The sequence below is a fragment of the Carettochelys insculpta genome, chromosome 6 (genome assembly GCF_033958435.1).
Source record: "Carettochelys insculpta isolate YL-2023 chromosome 6, ASM3395843v1, whole genome shotgun sequence".
Taxonomy (NCBI): domain Eukaryota; kingdom Metazoa; phylum Chordata; order Testudines; family Carettochelyidae; genus Carettochelys; species Carettochelys insculpta.
The window spans coordinates 20,703,831-20,726,075 of record NC_134142.1 but is presented as its reverse complement, the minus strand read 5'-3'; the positions used below and the strand labels follow the sequence as shown (position 1 = coordinate 20,726,075).

The window sequence follows — 22,245 nt, the reverse complement described above, 5'->3', positions numbered from 1 at the left end:
AAACCAGTTCCCTCGTTCCAGCTTTGGGATAATTATGCCCAGGGATATCATACAGAACTTTCTTTTTCACAAATTTGTTCAGGTTTCGCAGGTCCAAGACTGGCCATAGCCCCCCTTTTGCTTTCAGGATTAGGAAAAAATGGGAATAAAATCCCTGCCCCCGGAATTCCTGGGGAACTTCCTGTAGAGCCCCCTTTTGTAGGAGGGCCCCTACCTCCTGTCTGAGAACCATCTTGGGAGGGGGTCCCTGAAGAGGGACTGGGAAGCGGGGTAGGAAGAAAATTGGATGGCATATCCCTTTTCTACCGTGCGGAGGACCCACTGGTCCGACATTATGCTGCACCATTCATGGTAGAATGTGGATAGGCAGGATGAAAATACTACTGAGCTGGAACTGTGGGGGTGGCTGGTGTGTTGTTCCTGACCGCCCCATCAAAACTGGTGTTTAGACCCTGGTGGGGCTTTTTGGTGGCTCTGGTCCTGTGTCTGACGCCTCCTGTTGTGGCGGCCCCTTCTCCTGTTCCCATCCCATTGTTGTGGGAACTGTCTGAATTGGGGCCTTGGGGTAAAATGTCTTCTCTGGGTCGCTGGTGTATATAGACCCAGTGAGCGTAGGGTGGTCTGTGAGTCTTTCATACTGTGAAGCCTCTTGTCAGTTTTTTTCCAAAAATAGGGAGGGGCCCCCAAAGGGAGGTCCTGAATCGACTGCTGCACCTCCTGTGAGAGTCCCGAGACCTGAAGCCATGCCCTGCTTCTCATGGCTATACTCGAGGCTATGACCATGGTGACTGCATTGGCTGCATCTAGGGCGGCCTGTAGTGCTGCTCTGGATATGAGTCTCTGCTCCTCCACTAGGGCCCTAAATTCTTACTTGGTGTCTGGCAGGAGCAGTTCAGCGAAACGGTCCATGGAGCTGGCCGTATTGTATGCATACCTGCTAACCACAGCTTGCAGGTTAGCAGTTCTCAATTGGAGGCCACCTGTAGAATAAACTTTCCTACCACACAGGTCTAATCTTTTGGCCTCTTTGTTTTTAGGGGAGGGCCCCTGGACCCCTGCCTCTCCCTGTTTTTCACAGCATCCACAACAAGAGAGTTGGGGAGGATGGGTGAACAGATGTTCGTTTGCCTGGGCTGGGACAAAATACCGGTGCTCATTTTTCCTAGCTGTGGGCAAGGCTGAGGCCGGGGTCTGCCACACTGTCTTCACTGTGTTGGCAATTGTCTTTATAATGGGTAGTGAGAGAATATTTGTAACAGGGTCTATTTTGTCCCTGACCTCTTCCACCTGCACCCCCAGACTTTGGGCCACCCTCCTCAACAGCTGCTGGTACACTCCTCCATCCTGCAGTACCAGGGATGCAGAGGATCCAGCTAGCGCCTCATCTGGGGAGGAGGAGGGCATCACGTCCTCCAAGCCCACCGGTGCGGGGGGTTCTGGCATTTCCATTTGAGTCCCCAGCACTGTGGTTTGCGGTGCTGCGCTCGGTGCCTGGGATGAAGGCCCTCTTAATGGTCTCTGGTACCATGCCATGAAGATGGGGCCACTCTGCACCTGGGACGGTACCAGTTCTGTCGGTGCTGGCGCCCACTGCACCACAGTCCCTGGTGCCTGCAGGGGCAGTGCCCATGCTTGGGTTGCCTCTGACTGCACCGGTGCCAGTGTTGGCGCCATTGTTGGTGCTGGTGCTGATTCCGCTTGCTCTCTCGGCAGGGCCCCCAAAGCAGCGGTCAGTGCTGATCTCAGCACCTGAGGAGTGTCGGGCACCCTGAACGGGAGTGCCGCATCCCGCCCCTGTGCCTCATGGATCACCTACGGGGTCCAGAAGGGCCATTGTGAGGCACCTTGGGGAGGCCTTTGCCACTCCCCCTCTAAGGGACGTTGCGAGTGGTGTCGATGCCCGCTGCGTCGAGATGTCCTCATACTCCTGCGCCAAGCTGAGCTGGAGTAAAATGAGTCTGACTCCAACAGGGACTCTGATGCCAATGACCAGGGCGGTGCCAAGGGTCCCATAGCTCCCGCTGGTTCTTGCGCACTCTGGACTGTCTGTGTGGCACTGAGGGAGGCAACCATTTGCTGGGGTCTCACTGGTGTCAGGAACTGTGCCAGGGTCCCTAGAGCCTGACCAGGTACCTGGAACTGGGGCGGGGAAGGCTCCCAGTGTGGCATCTGTAGCGGCATCATAATTTGCAGGAAGCCTTGCACAAGCGCTAAAGGCCTCTGGCGTTGAGGCAGTCTGTAGAGCATGGGCTTGCGCCCAAGTCGATGCCCGCACTTCATGACCCCAGTCACAGTGCAATCTGGCAGACTCCCCCAAAGCTTGCCTTTTCCTCCTTCTTACTTGGGACTGAACCTAGTCCCATCTTCTCTTTTTGCAAGGCACTGGGGACCTGCTCTTATGGCGCAAGGAGGCGCTAGGTGCCGAGTCCTGCTCTCGGTGCTAGGAACTTTCTGACGGCACCAACGGTGCCAGAGTGCTCTGCACCGACGATGTGGCGCTCCGAGTTCCCACTGGGGAAACGTCCAGGCGGAAGGCTGATTCCATTAGTTTGAACTGTCAGGCTTTGAGCTCTATCTTTTAAAGTCCTAGGCTTGAAGGCCTTGCAAATAGATCAGTGTTCCTGGAGGTGAGCCTCAAAGAGGCAACTCAAACACTCCTTATGCGGGTCGCTTTTGGGCGTTCGTTTGCCACATCTTTAACAAACAGTTCTTAAACCCCAGAGAGCCAGACATCCCCTGGCACCAAGGGGGGTTAAAGACCCAGCTCAGCTCACTAGGTGCTAAGAAGAGCTATTTACCTATGAAAGGTAACTATTTACAACTAATTAAAACAATAAAGGCTACCAGGGAACATTCAACAGTGAGGGAGCTCCAGCAATCGACAGCGTGGCAAGAAGGAACTGAGCGGGGGGCTGGGCATATATGGACGGCTATATGGTTGCCACTCCAGGGGGCGCCACACCGACCCTAGGGCTACTGGCTAGGGCAAAAAGCTTCCAGCAACTGGGCATGTGCCCGGCGCACACCGAAATTGGAATGCACATGAGCAATCGCTCAAAGAAGAATTCAGTTTTCCTACTCTTCACAAAATCCCACAGCAAAGTACTTCATGGTAAATACTATCAGTAGCTAAGACACTTGTACTTGCTTGCAAGCCAGTTAAAATGTTACCAGCTTTTTATTTTTACTGTGCTGTCGCTTCAGTGCACATTTTGAAAGTAATGAAGCACTGAGGATTCCCAGCCTCTGTAATAGTTTTTATTCTTGTAATCTAAAGCAACCTGCACATTCGTCACCTTTCCACTATCTTGACTCTTCTACAGTCAAGTCACTTTGCCCATAGTGGAAATTCCTGTCTTATGTAACTGTTGTAAAGTCATCCTTTCCAAATGTAAAAAAATCCAGTGGTAGTCTCACCTGTGCTCTTTGGTATGCCAAGTGGCACAAGGGTTAGCAGTATGCTGGGTTTTTTTGCTCTCAACCAGTGCTGAAGAATTATTTGTTTTACTGGCTTTTTATAGTGAATGGTGTTTTTGTAATTTTGTATTCCTTGATCAGTGTGAGATGAAAAGAGCTGTGAAGAAATATACTTGCTGCTTACAGATTACTTCACAAACTTTTGAAATGGATAAGTGAGGTTGCTGCTGTAAATAATCTTTATACAAAATTCACACCAAACATTACAATAAAAAAGATATAGGAGAGAGAGTTTTGAACTCTTGCAACGTATCTACTGGTAATATACATATATATTTAAGTGTGTAAGGCCCCGATTTTGTGTATTTGATGAAAGAATTTAAATGTATCTTGTGATTCATAAATAAGAAGTTAGGAAATTGAAGAGGAGTTTTCTAATGTTTATATTAACAAAATGTATAAACTGCAACGACTCTATTGATTTAGATCTATCTAAACAATAACTCATCTTTTTGTTCATTACCCACTTGAATTGTGACATGGTAATCTGCCATTCTTACCTTTTTGTTGTTGAAGCTCAGTATCTGTGATGTCGTTAGCAAATTTGGGCAAATCCCAGCACAGAGATTCCATATATGCCAGTACAGTCTTGAAGGTCATCCATTATTTGGCCTTGAATTAAAGCCTAGCAAATAATTTTTTTTCATGTCAAATTCAGTCATTCCACACATTTACAATAAGCACCTGAATTGTGGATGAGCAATCCATAGATTCATAGATTGTTGTTCACCGAATTAAAGTAGAGGAATTTCTTTGCTACATTCTAAGGTGAAATGTGGGGTAATCAGCTAAGTCTGTTTTATTTTTGACTGGGTAGTTATCTGGCAGCAGTTTAAATTAGCAAACTTCTGAGGATGTGATTTTTTGTTTTTTGCACCATCCATTCATTGTTACATGAAATCCCGATGAGCGAAGACTATTATTTTTGCTTGATTGCTACTGATAGGGCTTGTCTACACTAGCGCCCTACTTCGAAGGGAGGATGGTAAGTATGGTGTTGAGAGATTATTAAGTGCTGTGCTGTGCTGCATATGCAGAATTTCATTAAGCTAATTCTCCCCTGTGGCAACTTTGAAGTGTTAAACTTCGAAGTGCTGGCTCGTGTGTAGCCGTGGCTCACCCGCCAGGACTTCGAAGTGCCAGAGCAACTTTGAAGTCCCTTTACTCCTCAAAATTTTGAATTTGCTGCAGGGGAAAATCAGCTTAATGAAGTGCTGCGTATGCAACACAGCACTTCATTAATAATCTCCCAACACCTTTCTTACCATCCTCCCTTCAAAGTAGGGAGCTAGTGTAGACAAGCCCATAGAAGAAGAACTTCACAGGTTCAGCCTCTGGCAGTTTTAACTCAGATTCCCCTTTCTGAACAAGAGCTTTTGGGTGGCCAGTGTGCAAGTCAGTAAATGAGTTTTGTTTGTGGTGCTTACTGTGATGCTGTCTGAATTACCTGGGTTTGTTTTGTAACCAGTGTTCCCTGAAAGCTGAGCACTTGGGCTACAGCCCAGGAGCCTAGCAGAGCACCCATGGCCAGCAACTTGTTGATGCACATCTGCTCATGCCTTGGTGCACATAACAAAATTTATTCCACCCATGGATGGAAAAAAATTAGAGGGAGCACTGGTGTTAACACAGTGCTTTTTAATGTGCTTTTCCTCAGGCATAGTAATTGTTTAATTTGCACAGTGGGTTAGAGAATCTCACTGTGTCTACAGCCAAAGATGAGTCTTTAGAAACAAATGTTCACTTGTTGAAAAGCCACCATTTTGAGCTATTTATTTCTCTATTTTTCTAATATCCTTGCTGTCTTCTGCACTTTATAAGGGCTCTTTCCTTTTAACTCAATATTAAACTCCCTCTTTGTTGTCAGTGGGAAATAACATTTTTTGCAAGAACACTGCTTTCCATTGGTGCTTCTTCCACATTTCTGCCCTTCCCTATGCTTGCCTGCTCCCACTATTAAATGACCCATACAAAACAAAGACCTTAACTGTGCACCATCTGCCCTGTTCCCTTTCACTCCATTTCAACAGCTAAGGGCACAGCCTTTGTCTTTTTCCCACCCTCTCAAGCTGCTACAACCAAAGACCTTGTTCCAGCTTTCTTCTCACCCGCAGGCCGCTGCACTCAGAGGCCCACACTCCTCTTTAAAGAGTTTTTTAGTACCTGAAAATATTTATCAACAGTTGAGAAGTGGCTTCAGCCGGGCAGGGAGTAACAAATATTGCAGACTTGGCTGTAGAGTGACCCTTACACAAATTGTCCGGGCTGCATGTTGCTGACATGTTGCATGCCTGTGCAGGCACTCCCTCCCACCTCCATTCCACTCCCTCCTTTCCCACCCCAAAGTCTGGTCAGTCAATTTACCACACTGAGGAACCTTTCACCTTCCTCCTTACCTATTGCGGCTGACATGCATATTCTTTTCCTTCAGAAAGAGAGTGACATTCAGGGCAGCAGGTCCTATCCTACAGACCAAACAAACAGGCCTTTTCCATCCCACCCTTCAGTGTGCTCCTATCTCATTGGAGAATTACCTGACTGTGACATTCAAGTAATCAATATTAACATTGAAGGGCATTACAGCTCCAGAGCTAGACCCTCTTGAGAAGAATGGCAGTAGCCCCCATGCTTAAAGTGTGCCAGGTCACAGATCCAGAAAACAACCTTTCCAAGAAGCCAGCTGAGTTGCTGAGGGGTGCACATTTTTAGCACTGCCATGGGGAGGAAGAAGTCCCTTTGACTGGCTGCTTTACCCAGGGCTGCTGCAGCAAGCAGGCACAGACCTCCACTCAATCCCCAGGCAACCTGTATCATTCTGGCAGGGGATGGGCAGGAAGCAGAAACCAGCTGCTGAGGATGGCTCTGCTCTCCTGCCCTCCAGTGAGTAACAGGACAGCTCCTCTTCTTCCATCACTGCATCCTGGGAAAGCAGAGGGGTGACCCCAGTGCAACCCCTCCACCAGGCCTTGGCAGTGGGGCGAAGAACCCGCAGGGCTGTAGGAGGAGCAGAGGTGAGGCTGAATTGAAATGTGGATTGAGGGGGATTGACTTGAGGTCAGAAATAATTGCTGGAGGGAGCTGGATGGTGAGACCCACCCTTTTTTTTCAGCTATCATGCTGCTCATGTATCATTTCAGTCTGTCTGTAGGTGGCATTGCGTTAGGGCACACCTGGGTGGTTTTCACACCACAAGGGCTGGAAAACTTTTTTAAAATGAAAAATTAATTTCTTCAGATACTAGTGAGGCGGCTAGCAGACCTCGAGGAAACTGCCTGGTGTTCTCACACCATGGATTTAATATCCTCTTGTGCATCAAGTCACTTTGATACTGTATAACATTAGTCATCTCTAAATGGTGGGCAGAGACCACCCTCACACTGTGTAAAATGGCTATTTATTGGCCACAAGTTCTATAAATTGCCCTTAGTTTCAGGTCCAAGTACTGCAGAACCATTAAAACTATCCAAACACCACCACAGAAACATAATGCTGTCATAACCTCTGAGACTGAATATTAATATTCATATCAGAGGCAGTATTGTATCAGATATGTTTGTACAACCTTTGGAGTTTGGGTTTTTGTTAAGTGCCATGTGTTGGTGGCATGTCTGCTGTCACCCCTGTGTACAGTAAAACTACTATTCAAAATGCAAAACTCTGCCACTCAGATATGGGATATTCCCCCAACCATCTTTAACCTGCATTTCACAGAGTAAATATTGTATTGTGAAATATGAAACTGCGTATCTTTTTCCCCTTTGGTCATAATCACACCCACTGGGTGTAACTAGCCTGTTGCGAATTGCTTATAATACAGACCTGCTAATTTAGGGAATTGATTCATCAAGCTGTGTTGCTTGCTCAGCTGTTCAAAGCTTTTGTAAATTTCTCCCTCCTTTACTGTCCCCCCTTTCCACCCACCCTCTCTCCGATCCCATCCTAGCAGTCAGGCAAAGTTTATTGGTGGTGTAGTTCTCACATTAGCTTCTCTGATAGTCTAATAGGACACACTGTTACAGTGAAATGCCCTTACAGATTTTAAAAAAAAGTAAATTGGTCTTAATTATTTTTCTTCCAGCCTTGCTGCTAATGGTGATAAGGAAGGGCTGAATGCCTGGTATCTAGCTGGTGCAAACATGGACCAAACTGGTTATGATGGCAGGACTCCCTTACAAATAGTAAGTGCGACTATTGCTGTACTCTGTGTGAAGCTCTGCTAAGCATGTGTGTTATGGCATAGCTGTTCTGACATGTCAGATGATACTAGGTTGCGCAAATTAAATGCACTATGCTTCCCACAACTTTGATTTTAAAAGAAGTTTTTGCTTCAAACTTATAACAAATCCAGAACTCTTGTCAAGTAATAACTCATTCAGAACGATCTTCAGTGACTTGAACATTGGCCTTGTAAACTCAGGGTTTTGAGTTCAATCCCTGAGGAGGCCATTTAGGGATAAGTAGATGTTAAAAAAAAAAAAAAAAAAAAAAAAAAACTGTCAGAGAGGGTGCGTGGTCCTGCTGAGAGGGCAGGGGACTGGACTCTATGACCTCTCAAGTCCCTTCCAGGTCTATGAGATTTGTATATCTGTAAGTAATTAGACATTTAAATCAGGCTTTAGGTAGTTTTTTTGTTTCCCTTAAGTGAGAGCATACATAGGCACATAAGATATGGCAACACTTTAAATTTCTGTTTATAGGCGGAGGCTGCAGGGCATGTGGAGCTCCTAAATATTTTTAAGCAATGGAAGATGATGAAGGTAATGATTATTTTAAAAGTTCTTATTTGCTGAAATGCATCTGAATTGCCTTTTGTTGTTGTTGTAGAGTGGTTTTGTAGTTAAGACCTGGCCTGGGCCTGGAGAATTCTAAGTCCAATTAATGACTCTGGAACTATATCTTACTGTGACTCTGGAACTGTAATCTACACATCATGTATTTTGTACTGAATTTCATCTGTTATTGTAATGCAACAGGTAACTTACAAAGTAAAGAATGCGTTAGGGAATTTCTTCTCCACAGGTCTTACAGCCACTGGCACATTGATTTAAATTTACTTAAGTAAACCCAAATCAGGAGCACTTCTTGTCAAAATCAAAGCAGACAAACTACAACCATGTAAATACTTCAGAGTTTACATGTTCCATTCAAAAGGGCAATGAAATATTTTTGAAATGTGTGCAAATAGATTTTACGTACAGCAATCAAGAAAATACACTGAGCAAATTAAACATCCCCCCAAACAAGTATCTTGATATATGAAAGACACTTGTCTGTTTAAGTAACTGCATAGATCTGTTTGCTTCTGATGTAACTTAGGAATCTTTGTGCAGAGAAAGTGTTTCATTAGCTAAACAGCCTAACAGCACTAAAGAAAACTGCATCTTCACTAGAAACTTCAAGAATAGAATGACACTTCAGTTCTGGTTGCAACCGTCTTTTGGAGCATTTCTATACTGCAGTTAAGAATCCATGGCTAGCCTATGCCAGTGGACTTGGGCTTGCATGGCTTGGGCTGTGGGACTGTTTCAGTTCATTGTAGACTTCAGAATGTTTCCAAATCAACATTATCAGGCAAAATGGGCTCACTTGCCCGAGCAACAACTTGGTCTCATTTCATATTATCCTACTCCATCCTTTCTCATCTCCTCCTTGACATGTTGTAATGGCTTTGTCAACAAAACTTGTGGTGTGTGCATTTTTGCTGGCAACGTTCTGCCTCTCAGACATGGGGTATAACGCTGCTGTAGACAGAATCTGTCAACAAAAAAAGCTGTGTAGATGCTCTGGAGGGCCCTTCTCTAGATGGACAAGGCATCCAGAACAATGGCAGCCCTGTCTGCTGTGTTTCCAGGTTCCTGTTTTGTTGAGACAGCAGCTGGTCAGTCTGGCCACTCTGATAGAGTGGAGAGCTCTTTCAATCCACTTTTAGGATGCATCTACACTTGCATTCCTCTTTCAAAAGAGGTATGCAAATGAGGTAAATTGAAAATGCAAATAAGGTATAAATTTGCATATTTGGCACCTCATTTGCTTATTCTAGCTTCAGAAGAGCTTCTTTCAAAAGAAGAGAGCCAGTGTAGATGCTGCTCTTTCAAAGGTAAACCCATCTTCAAAAGAATCCTCCTTCCCTTTATTTAATGGGAAGAAGGATTCTTTCGAAGATGGGGTTTACTTCAAAAGAGCAGCGTCTACAGTGGCTCTCTTCTTTGAAATTAGAATATGCAAATGAGGTGCCAGATATGCAAATGTATACCTTATTTGCATTTTCAATTCACCTCATTTGCACACCTCTTTCGAAAGAGGAATGCAAGTGTAGACACACCCTTAGGGTATGGCTGCACTCTGTGGACTGAAGCTTTGTTGAAAAATCTCTTCCAGCAGCGACCTCCATTGGCAGACCACTGTAGTGTAACCATAGCCCTTGTGTAGTCATTTAGGCCTATGTAAAGTGGATATAAAATGCTCCTGTTGGTGAGTGGGGAATTCACATTGGTTGTATTCTATATCCACTGCACACTGATATAAGTAGGACGCTAACAAATTCACAACCATGAAAAATGCATCATAATGAAATCTGGTCTGTTGTGTGCATTTACCCTGTATTATGCACCTTGCACAAGGGAGCCTAGTATTTCTCAAATTGGGGGTCCTGACCCAAAAAGGAGTTGTGGGTGGTCACATGGTTATTTTAGGGATGCACAGTATTGCCATGCTTATTCCCTTACTTCTGCACTGCATTCAGAGCTGGGTGGCCAGAAAGCAGTGGCTGTTAGCTGGGCACACAGTTTTGAAGGCAGGGCTCTGCCAGCAGCAGCCCAGAGGTAAGGATAGGGTGATACGATATTGTCACTGTTATTTTTGTGCTGCTGCCTGCAGAACTAGACAACTGGAGAGAGGTGGCTGCCAACTGAGGGCCCAGTTTAGAGAGCAGTAGCACAGAAGTCAAGGTAGCAGTACCACAACGCCCCCTACACTAACCTTGCAACCATCCCCACTCCACACACACACTACTCTTTGGATCAGAACCCCTACAATTAACACCATGAAGTTTCAGATTTAAACAGCTAAAATAATGAAAATTACTGTTTTAAAAATCCCATGTCTGTGAAATTGACCAAAATAGACAAAAGTGACTGTACAAGATGTAGAGCACAGGAGACTCAGGCTTTTTGTGCTTGTAAAAAAAAATTAAAAATGGAAGATTGTGGTGGTTAAGAGAGGATTAACAGGGCTGATCTATATTTGAAAGCTTTAGCTTAAATGTTTCCCAGTGGCCATGATGGAGATATTTTCACATATATCTGAAGATATTTGGAAAGTGTGTAGTCATATATAGATACATTGAGTATTTCAGTAAAATTCAAAAATTTGTGATACCCTTACATAAATATCATCTGAAGTCCATATTCATTTTAAAATAAAACATAGCAGCATGAGAAGCATGTAATTTTAAAGTGGTCCACACAGCACAGCTTTCAGCTAACTGTTTCTTTATTTTATTTCTCCATAGGATTATGGAAATGAACACACCTCAGGGGAAAAAAGCCAAATTTGAACAATAAAATAATACCAGGTGATAATTAAAAGCAGCAGCAGAAGAATTAAAAAGGAAGTTGGAGGTGGTTGCATTTGCTGTTAGAGTGCATTTGGAACATAGAAATAATTTAGAAACATATTTACTTTTTCTTATATCTAAGATGATTTTCTTATGTTTGATTTTTAATTTTCTTTTAAAAAAGAAAATCTGTTATGTTGGCACACCTTATGTTGGTTTAGGTCTGTTTTTCAGTGCCAGGTGTCTCAGTATATAGCTGAAAACAAATGAGACTGGTTAGAGTGTCTGTATCTGCATAAAGAATTTCTTTTATTTTTCTATAATGAACACACTGATCTTTTTTCTATCACTAGGATGTGAGTTTTTAATCTATTAAATCTATGGGGGGAAATGCTGCACCTGCAGCATTTCCTGTTATGGTGAATTTATGTTTTGAGATGGGGAGACAGGAATTTCCAAGTTGATTATATATTTACTGCTTTACATTAATAAAATATCTGGAAAGAAATGTTTGTTTCATGTCACTGTTTTTGCAATCATTTAGAACATCTCAGTAGTTATAATTACAACAACTCTGTGTGTTAGTGCATATAACTACATCAATCAGTAGCATCCACTTGCAGTTATGTACTAATTGTCACTGATGTGTCACTTTAAACTTCACCTTTAAATGTACCATGTCTGACACCTTCAATGCAGGACTTGTTTTACCCTGTGCTACAGTGCAGACTACGGACTTCAGAATTGGGCACCAAAATGTTGCATGCTAACTGCTCCTTGTGGATGCGGTGTATACCAAAAGGTACCTAGTTCACATTAACATGAACTGTAGTAAGAGACACTTGCATGAACTCTGCAATTTGAATCTCTGTAGTTTGCCCTGTCCCACATTGTAGACACAGCCTGTTCAGTGACTGGACTCCCTAACTGAATTGAGTTTCTGTAACAATGATTTTACCTGCCTTCTGAGCAGGACTTAATCAGAATAACTTTATTTGACATCAGATGGTGTTTTGAGCAGCTAATGCTTCTAGGTACAAAAGCCTTGAGCCTGCAAATAGAGTATATCTAGGGCAGATGCACAGTCAAGATGCAATGTTTGATTTACGCCTATGGTTTCTGATTTTATGTCATCCTCAAACAAATGGCACCTTTGCTGAAGTACTGAGGAGTCCCTTCCCCTGTCCATAGCCAACCTTTCCATGCAGCCAAAGCTCCATCGATCGGTTCTGAGTCTTAAACATTGCCAGGACAAATTAAAGACCAAATTCCTCCAGGACTGTGGAGTGAACACAGTGCACATGATTGGAAGAGACCCACTTTCTCTACCAAACACAACTCTTCTCTTATGGAATATACTGTAGACATATGACCCAATTTTCACACCTTGAAATACATGGTCTTGATTTATGCTGACGTACATGTGGAGCATCCATTTACATTGGAGCATTCCTATCACTCACAAAAAACATCTTTAATGCATGTACAAAAATACTGTCTCTCATTACTACTGAATGAGCCTAATTCAGCAGGGGTAAGACTGAACAGTATGAGTATATTAGGAACTTGTCTCTTACTTAGATGATCCATTTCATTAATGTACTAAATGGGTAACACTACACAGCAAGTAAATTATAGATGACTTTTATTAGCTTGATTCATATTAATGTGACAAAAACAACAATGACATACTTCAAAAGGAACAATACCATGATGTTTAGGTCACAAATTTAACGTATTCTTGAACTGAATTTAAAAGCTATATACATGTGTTATCCTGATCATAATGTAGGTGTTATCCAAATAAAGCTATTCCCATGCACTACGTGACATTTTAAGACTCAATCCAGCAATGGCAAACTTCCAAAAAGTTGTTGCACGAGAACAGGAAATTCCTCACCAACAATATGTCAGGTGAAGATAAACTAAATTTGGGACTGAAATGGTTATGGTGGGGAGGGATTTAAATTGATTCTGGGTGATAAAATCAATTTGTTCATCCTTTCTTAGCGACACAGCAGTATTTGTAACTGCAACACACTGGCTGTGGCCACACTTGGCCAAAACTTCAAAATGGCCATGCAAATTGCCATTTCGAAGATTACTAATGAGGTTCTGAACTGAATATTCAGTGACTCATGAGCAGTAGGACGCTTCCAGCCACGGCGTTTCGAAGGCGCCACTTTTGAACGCGCGCAGTTCAGCGTGGCTACATGGAGGTCCTTTTTGAAAGGACCCTGCACATTTCAAAATCCCCTTATTCCCCTCAACTGAGAGGAATAAAGGGATTTCAAAATGTGCAGGGTCCTTTCGCATGGGCATTTCGAAGTTTTGGCCAAGTGTAGCCACAGCCACTGTTTATAAGAGCATTGCCTGTGAAACCCTCTACACTAAGAGATACTAGGGATACCAGTCTATCTTTAGAAAAGAAAATTTAAGAAGCATAGATACTAAAGTTGAAAAACTAGTTACCACATCTTTGAAGTGTACAATACTGCACACTTTCTGTACCTCCCTTCCTGTACAACCATCTTAAAGAAAAAATACTAGCTTTCAGCATTAACACTGGGGAAAGGGTATGTTATTAACTTTTTCCTACACATAAGCCAGATAAATACATTTAGTTTTTTAAAACACTTGGAGCAAACTTTTCAGTCGTTGTGTAACCCAGTTCTACTACACTGACATCAGTGGTTTTACATATACTGTTGCTTATGCCCATCCAGGCCTACACATGGTAAATGAGTTTAAGTGCCACAGTGTGATCCAATATTATATGTACTCAAACCACGGGTAAATACTAAGATTTGTCTCTATTAAAAAAAAACTTTTATATAAAAAGCCTGAACCTTGCCAGGCTACTTTGAAAGGTGATTAATTCAGAATAAAGGATCAAATTAGGTTGCATCACTCTTGTCCAGAAAGATCAGCCATCAACATTGCTGAGGCGACAATAATATGTATGCTAAAATTACCCAGGGTTAATTAACAAAATCCAGCATTGCCTCCATGATAAAATTTGTAGATTGTATGTGTTGAACGCTTTGGTGGCATTAGTGTTCTGATCAGTTAGTCAAAAGATTTAATTGTTTACACCCATAGGCTACTGTGATGTTTTCTTAAAACTCCTGCTGGCACCAATCCATGTTCATAACAAAGAGAAGCTGGCCTTTTTTGTTTGCAGACATTTTTGTTGCATATGGCTATGCAAGGGGAAGAGGGTTCACTTCATGCCAGTTGCAACACTAGATGACAGCCCTTCAGACAATGGTATTCTCCCTGGTTTTTACATCCTCGGACCCATAGGCAACAGCTAGGTCTCCTTAACCAGCAAGCTGGTGGCTGCGAGATCCTCTTCATAGCAAGGGCATGCAAGTTATACACTGTAGGCAGAGAATGTGGCTGTGCATTAGTCATGTTGTCTGTCAGAACCGGTAATTACGTGTAGGTACACAATAGATACATTTGTATTGCAGTACTGTCTGCTGGACCAAATCCTGATTGCGGACCTATTGTGATGCACACTGTGCAAACCCACTAACATGTTTACAGTTGAAATTTAGACAAGATGTTCATATTCATAGGTAGTCCATTGTGTCCGACGAGGACGTCTTGAGCTTGCACGCGCTCATCGGTTCTGGACTTGCATGTGGCTGAGGAGTCCAAGCTTTGAATGGCATGGGCGTTCACATTGGGGGCAAGGGAACTGTCCTGGCTCTGTTGGTGCAGCTGCTGCTGTTGCTTTCTTCCTCTCACGAGCATCAATGAGGCATACGTGTTGCTGCTCTTCAAAGTTGTCATACTTGTGTCGTATGAGAGCACAACAGCCTGATCGGTCTTTTGCATGCTGCTCTAGCTGATTTGGTTTTAAACCAGCATGAGCAATGTTGGCCTTCACGCAGTCTTTATATCTCTTGCGAGGCCTACCTTGATTCTTTTTGCCCTAGGAGAGTTCACTGTAGAGGAGTTGCTTAGGGATTCCTGACTCCTCCATTAGTATGACGTGCTCTGTCCAGCGAAGCTGGGCTTTCAGAATCATGGCTTTGATGCTCATGGTTCCTGCTCTGTCCAGGACTTCCAGGTTCGTAACTCTGTCCTGCCATCAAATGTGCAGTATTGACCTCAGGCTGTGTATGTGGAAGTGCTCCAGCAGTTTTATATGTTTTCTGTACAAGGTCCAGGTTTCACAGCCATACAGGAGACTGGTCAGGACTACAGCCTTGTACGCTTTCAGTTTAGTGGACTGTCGGATATTGTGCTGTTTCAACACTTGTGCTCTCAGACGTCCTAGTGCCCGGCTGGCCTGGCAGATTCCGGCATTGGTTTCTTTGTCAAGGGAGCGATCATTGGCTATCACACTGCCAAGGCACTTGAACTCCCCTACTGTTTTTAACTCTGTTCCTTCGATAAAGATTGAAGCGGGGAGAACAGCTGATCCTGGGGCAGGTTGAAACAGTAGCTCGGTCTTCCTAGGCTGATGGTCAAACCAAAGAGGCGAGTGGCATCAGCAAACTTGTTGACGATGAGCTGGAGATCAGATCCCTTGTGTGCCATAAGAGCAGAGTTGTCAGCAAAAAGGGCTTCAAGGATGAGCCTCTCAAGCATCTTGGTTTTAGCATTCAGACGACAAAAGTTGAAAAGTGACCCACCAAGTCTGTTATGCAGGCGCTGTAAGCATTAGGGGAGGGTGGGCCAAAGGGGACTGATAAAACAAGCATTTCCATAGCCTGGTTATTTGCACTGCTTGAGTTCAAATAATTTTAAATATTAATATTTATGTATAAGCAAAATGATAGGCCGTGAGTTCAGTAATCAGAGTGTAACATACCCTATTCAAAGCGCTCCAGGCTACACTGAGGACTAAATTGGCAATCGTCTTTTATCAAATGGCATATAATTATCACAAGTGATTATAATAAAGCTACTCTTGGGAAAGTTTTAAGTAGTAGATCGCAGAGCTGGAAATGGAGTCTAGTGCAGAGATTGGGCTCTGGTCTGATGTGTTACAGGGGCTTGCTGGGCATAAGCTGCTGTGCTTTGTACCAGTTGGAATGTGTTTCAGGGTATGTGACATGCCTAGACATGAGCTGCTAGAGGTGCCCCATCAACCAGTGTGGCCAGGTCTGTTGGACAGTATTTGATGCAATCTTCTGGCCAGACAGAACTGGAGTCTGGACATCTGTCAAAGTGGTTGTGCAGCTCACCTAAACTTTCAGTTCCCATGTTGTAAGCCTCTAGGACTAGCTTCTAACATAAGAGTTCCAGCCAGTCACACAGGTGCTGGTTGAGATGACTGCTTCCCATCTTTGCAGGACTCTGTGAATATGTCTCCAGTGCAGTTAACAACCTGTGGCTGCCCTGTGCCAACTGACTCAGGCCAACAGTGTGGGTTAGGGGCTGTTTAACTGCAGTGTAGAAGTTCAAGCATCAGAGGTTCTCGGACTCTCCAAGATTACAGCATCCCAGGGCCTGGTCAGTTTATTCATAAGGAGTGCCCTAGCTCAGTGGTGCACTTGTATACAAATCTCCAGCTACAACAACGAGCTCTGACTTGAAACATTACACCACAAAATACATGAACCCAGCTGTATGGGTGAACTTGACCAAGAAGCTTAGAACAACAGTTGAGATAATTATTTCATTTAAGAGTATAATTATAAACTATGTTGTGCCTGGCAACTAATTTTTAAATGACAATGTCTTGGCTAAGCTTTTCAGGCTAATCTTTTCTATGGAATTTGGGTGCTTCAGTTTTCAGACCCCCAACTTGCAACCCTGTAAAGGGAGTTGAGTTGCAGAGGGCCGGTATTCCATAATGCTGGAAAAAATCTTGTCCCTTGGCAATTTCACTGGCTTTTTTTTTTTTTTTTTTTTTTTTACAAAATATCACTGTCATGTTTACAATATAGCTGGGGGGAGGGAGGAGTCTTGCGCCCAATTTGTCTGAAATAGGATTGTGTGCCCAGGATGAACTTTGGAACTGATTCAGTTTCTTTTACAATTCTGTGCCTCTCAGACTGACATCCTAAATGGCTGCAGGTCACAGTAGTTTGAAAGAACTACTCCAAAAGCTGGGGTTACAACGTACAGGACACAGTGATCCCTAATCTACAGCAGGACTATTGGAAGTGTAGACAGAGCCACCGATGATTTGAAATGTACTTTTTCTGCATCCTCTTTCCTGGTTCTTATTACACAAATAAAAAGCAAAAATGTAAAAGTCCAAAATGCAGGCACTGCAATATTTATTAGGGTTAGTTTGTCGCAAGTCTATTCAGAGCTCTACACACAGACTTTTCTGTTCCCTGGTGTTCCATTTTCAGCTTTAATGCCACAACCCCGATGTCCCCCTTCCCAGCTCTAACACCGCAGAGCCTGCCTGTGTCTCCATTTCTGACTCCTCCTTCTTAGCAGACCCATACTTACCTGCAATGCATGCCCCTAGCCACTCCCTTACATTTTTTTTAAATGGAACAAGTCCATAAATTGTAAGTTTGGGGTCTTCCTCCCATGCCTTTTATATTCCATCAGAGTTAGGTTGTATTCAGGCTAAAGTCAGGCGTCTTTCCCCATCCCAGCCATCCTTCTCCCTCCTAACTAATTGTTTAGCCTTAGCTTAAAAAGAAGCCAAGCAACTTCCCAATGTATCATAGGACCATAGAATGTTAGACCTGGAAGGGACCTCGAGAGGTCATCATGTCCAGCCCCCTGCACTCATGACAGGACCAAGCCCCATCTAGATCATCCCTGCCAGGTGTTTGTCTAACCTGCTCTTAAAAATCTCTAATGACTATATGCTTATATATTATGCTTTTACCATACTTTGTAATATGTTAGCTCCATCTTATAATCTCCCTTCACGCCACTTGCTTGTGGGTAAATGTAATACACACAGCAACTTTGTTTTTATTCTTTACACATATTAATGAAAAATATCAAAAAAAAAATCAAACCCGAAAGCATCTCTCAAGCTGACAAGCCTATATATTAATGTAAGCGTCTACTGCTCTTGAGATGCATGTAAATCTTCGTCAATGTCAAGATGTCAAAGAAAAGGATAACTACACCCAGAGGACAGATCATGCAGAGCAGTGTGACAGCTCTCATATCTGAATCTCAAAGATTGTTTTTAGCCCTCTTTTATAATTGCTGATGCAAGAGGATAGGGAATTGTTGCAACCATTGATGAAACCTGTGTGCGTGCAAAGCATAGGTGGTTGTTTCTTATTCTATACCAGATATCAAAAGAACTGACTTGTGTAACAGTGGACTAGAAGACATAATTGTTTACGGTTACAATCATGTTTCTGTATGTTTGATCCTGTTCTGGGTATTTTGTATTAGGTAATTTATACAACTTAGACCACTGGAAGAAACAAGGTGTTAAACCAGAAACAAAGAATCTATCATCTAGCGATTCTGTTCGGCATTGTCAGGGGAAGAGGTAGACAACAAGGTAGAGCTTTTTATCACTATTGGCTCTGACTAACATACTAGATGTAGATCCTTCTTTCATTAATTTCTGAGTATGAAAGATGTCATGTACACAGTGGCAATGTTTTCCAAACTAAACAGTGAATATTCACAGGAAACTACTGGTTATTCATATTTTTATTTGTAGTTTAAGCTATAATTTATTTATTTAAAAGTGGAAGCTGGAAGTTCCCTATGAGCTTTACAAAAGTTCATAGTCCTACAAGATCAAAGTACAATCACCTTTTATTTCTCTGCACAGCACTTTGTATAAAAATTATTTAGGAAACAGTTTACAGAGTTCCGAACTGAAGTTATCAGTAAGTTTGGAATGGTAAATCCCGGTATTTGTTATCCGAATATAGGTTACTACTAAATGATGGTTATACTGGTGGCTGACACTTGACAGGTTGTTATACTGACAAATCAGACTATATTTGCTAATGTAAACAAGTTATAGCACCAACATTTGTTATGATTGTATGGAATGGTGAATTCTAAGGGGAAACCTAATCAGTATGCCTCAGTCTGCATATCATTTGATTACTTTTACAGCACCTAAGAATGTGCTAGCTGCTCTCCAAACAAGAACTCAATATCCCATCCCCAAGCCATTTACAATCTGATTGCAGGTGCTCCACAATAAAGGAGTATAGCAAGGAAACCGAAGTGGGATAGCAATACAGAAAGTCAAAGATTAGAACAATAAGATCAGGTGATGACTCACTTCTGACATGAATGCATCTTAATGATGCACACAGATACGTATGGAGAATGATGAATAAACTCACTCTTGGCATCCCAGCCTGCAAACAGGAGGCTCTTTAAGAGGGAGATGAATGTGGGAGAGAGCTTGGTGAGCTCTGGAAGGGTGTTCTACCCATAGGAGCAGTGGGGAAGGGATGCAACTAGAAGTGGGAAAAAGAAACAAAAGGGGAGTCAATGCTGCCACATTTGGCTGTGGAGATTGAAAAACACAGAAGAAAACCAAGAAAGAGGTGTGGAGTAAGGCTTGTCTACACATGAACATTAACAGGGATTAGGGCAGAAAGTCAATTTAAACCACATCAAGCTAAACAGGAACATGGCAGCTGGTTTTACAAAAGATATGGGTTTCTGCATGGAGTTCATCAGGAAGAGCTCTGTGTGTAGGCATGTCCCACATGTTGCAGGTCTTACAAGACAAGACATTTGAACTTAATGTGACGTGCAATGGGAGTGTTCAAAGAGGGTTGATGTGGTGTGAATCATAATTACCGAAAGCAACTGAAACCACACAGATCCAGTATCCCCATCCTATGGCTTGCTGAGATCATTTCATTTTGGCTTCTAATTGGTACTCTGCAATTTCATAATGTAAACCACTAAACTGATTTCACAAGTACCCACTATAACTCCATGGTACCACAAGCACAGGGAGTTGGTTCAGACTGTTTTGACAGCAGCACTCCAACTTGTGGAGAACACAAATGTGGACAGTCATGGATGCCCATAACCTGAGTTGCTCCCGTTTGGAATAAACATACTACAATACAGTAAAGCTGCTCACATGAAAAAACTTGAGGACTGACTAAGACTCATAAAGCTAAGCACAAGCTGATCATTCCAACAATACAGAAAACACTACAAAAAATGATATGTACAGATGTCTTCAGTACCAAAAGATACTGTATTACTTGGACAAAAGGTCACAAGCCATGAATCTTCTGCATTTAAAACACACACTGCTGAGTTTGCATTCATGCCACCACTCAGCGAACACCCAAATCTCTTGAACGGCTTTCTCTTTGTGGTTATGTTCTTGCTGCAGTAAGTAAAAGCAGTCCTGTAAGCAGCAGCCAGAGATGTTCACACTCACACATACACCCTGTCAGTATTGCCATCTCCTTGGGCATCCCTCCCCTGGCCTCTTTTGATCTTGGGAGTGGAACTGGTCTCTGAGATGTCTAAGAGTTTGTGAACTTCCCTTCCCCCTCAATACCCTTCCCCAGCTAGTCCCAAACTTGTTGGAGTCAGTGGACAGCTGCTCCAATATTCTGACAAACAAACCAGCTCTGAGTAGAACCATTTAAAGGAAGCCTGGGTTACAATAACACATCTGGAATATGTCCATCTGTGATCATTTATCACGCCCTTCCCCTAACTCTGCTCATGTCTCCCACTCCTCTTGAACAGCTCTTGTCTCTTTTGAGAGGGTTTGCCCTTTCCTTTCTACATTAAAGGCTACATCTACACTACAGCGATCTGTCAACAGAAGTTACTGCCAGAGGAGATCTTCCAGCAAAACTGCTGTTGACAACTCATGTCCATACACAAGTGGATTGAAAGAGCAATTCACTCTGTCGACAGACAGTGGCCAGATTGCCCAGCTGCTCTCTCAACAGAACGGCCAACCGGAAGCTTAGCAAATACGGCTGCCCAATGAACCAGAAGCCCTGTCTGTTGACAGAGGGCTCCCTGGAGGGTCTGCCTGGCTTTTTTTGTCAAGAGGAAACTATTGACAAAGGTGTTATTTCTCCTTGTGGAGAGGCAGAACACTGTCAGCTGAAGTGCTGAGTTTTGTCGACAGACTGTCAACAAAATGCATTCTGTGTGTAGACACTGTGAGTTTTGTTGACAAAACTATCTAGCGTAGATGTAGCCAAAGCATGGATGTGGTAAGAAAAGTGGCTGTGAAAAATGGACCCTTTCTCACTCAGCAGATCGACTCCCTCTGTATTCCTGTTTCCTGCATCCTATTCATCTGCTTTGATGACAAAATAAGGCTTAACAGCGTTTATTCCTGTTAGTACTACTATGCGTAATACCCTACGCCAGAGAGCTGGATTTTACTCCTTTTGTGCATCATCGTCAGCAATATATGAGGGTAAGAGGAAAAAAGACACATGTAACAGATGAGTCATGCCTCTTAATGACCTACTAGCGTGCAGATGCTATAGTGACGAATAAAGCACAAGATCCTACATAGAATAGAAACAGAAGGTGTGTAGCTCCCTTAAACTGTAGCTATACCCAGAGTACATCTCAATGGGCCTTAGATTCAATGTTCCCTGTGAGCTGAGTGCTTGGGTGGCCACCCAGCAGCAATTTTGGAGCTGACCAGATGATTAGCAGAGTGCCCACAGCTGGCTGCACGTGTTTCTATTGGTGCTGCACATCTGCACATGCTTTGGTGCCTGTAACAAAATTTACTCTGCCCATGGATGAAAAAAAATTAAGGGAAACATTGCTTAGATTACTCAGTTCCATCATAAGGAGGTCCATTCTAAGTGGAAAGTGATACACAGTACTACACTTGAAAATAAACACAGCTTTATGGAGAATTTTCTCATTGTTCCCCTGCAAACAATATTTTGTAGTTTGAGTTTTAAAAAAATAGTATCATAGAATCATAAGGCTGGAATGGATCTCAAGACGTCAGCAAGTTCAGCTCCCTGCCCAAAGCAGGATCAACCCCCAACTAAGTCATCCTAGCTAGGACTTTGTCAAGCCAGGACTTAAAACCCTCTAGGAATGGAGATTCTACCACCTCTCTAGGCAACGCATTTCAGCGCTTCACCACCTTCCTGGTGAAGCAGTTTTTTCTAATATACAACCTACTCCTCTCCTTCTGTTACTTCAGACCATTACTCCTTCTTCTGCCATCTGTCACCACTGAGAACAGTTTCTCTCCATCCTCTTTAGAGTTTCCATGAACATGTAGATAAGAAAACATGATCCCACATTTCCCAGTATTTTAA

At 43.1% G+C, this 22,245-nt stretch overlaps 1 protein-coding gene and 1 long non-coding RNA gene across 3 annotated transcripts in view; one reads left to right on the top strand and one right to left on the bottom strand.

The window, feature by feature from the left end:
- The window catches only part of ASPG (asparaginase), a 91,801-nt gene extending 80,273 nt beyond the window's left edge, over positions 1–11,528 (top strand). The window contains exons 14-16 of the mRNA XM_074996406.1: positions 7,556–7,655; positions 8,175–8,234; positions 10,988–11,528. Coding sequence (XP_074852507.1) covers positions 7,556–7,655; positions 8,175–8,234; positions 10,988–11,032 — 205 coding nt within the window. The 3' untranslated portion in view covers positions 11,033–11,528. The remainder of the gene's footprint in view (positions 1–7,555; positions 7,656–8,174; positions 8,235–10,987) is intronic.
- Positions 1–22,245, bottom strand: part of LOC142014215 (uncharacterized) — a 102,540-nt gene that overhangs the window by 76,690 nt on the left and 3,605 nt on the right. The window contains exon 2 of one of the 2 annotated variants that reach the window (XR_012645890.1): positions 3,978–4,102. The exons of the other annotated variant lie outside the window; for it this stretch is intronic. This is a non-coding gene — a long non-coding RNA (uncharacterized LOC142014215). The remainder of the gene's footprint in view (positions 1–3,977; positions 4,103–22,245) is intronic. 2 annotated transcript variants of the gene reach the window in all.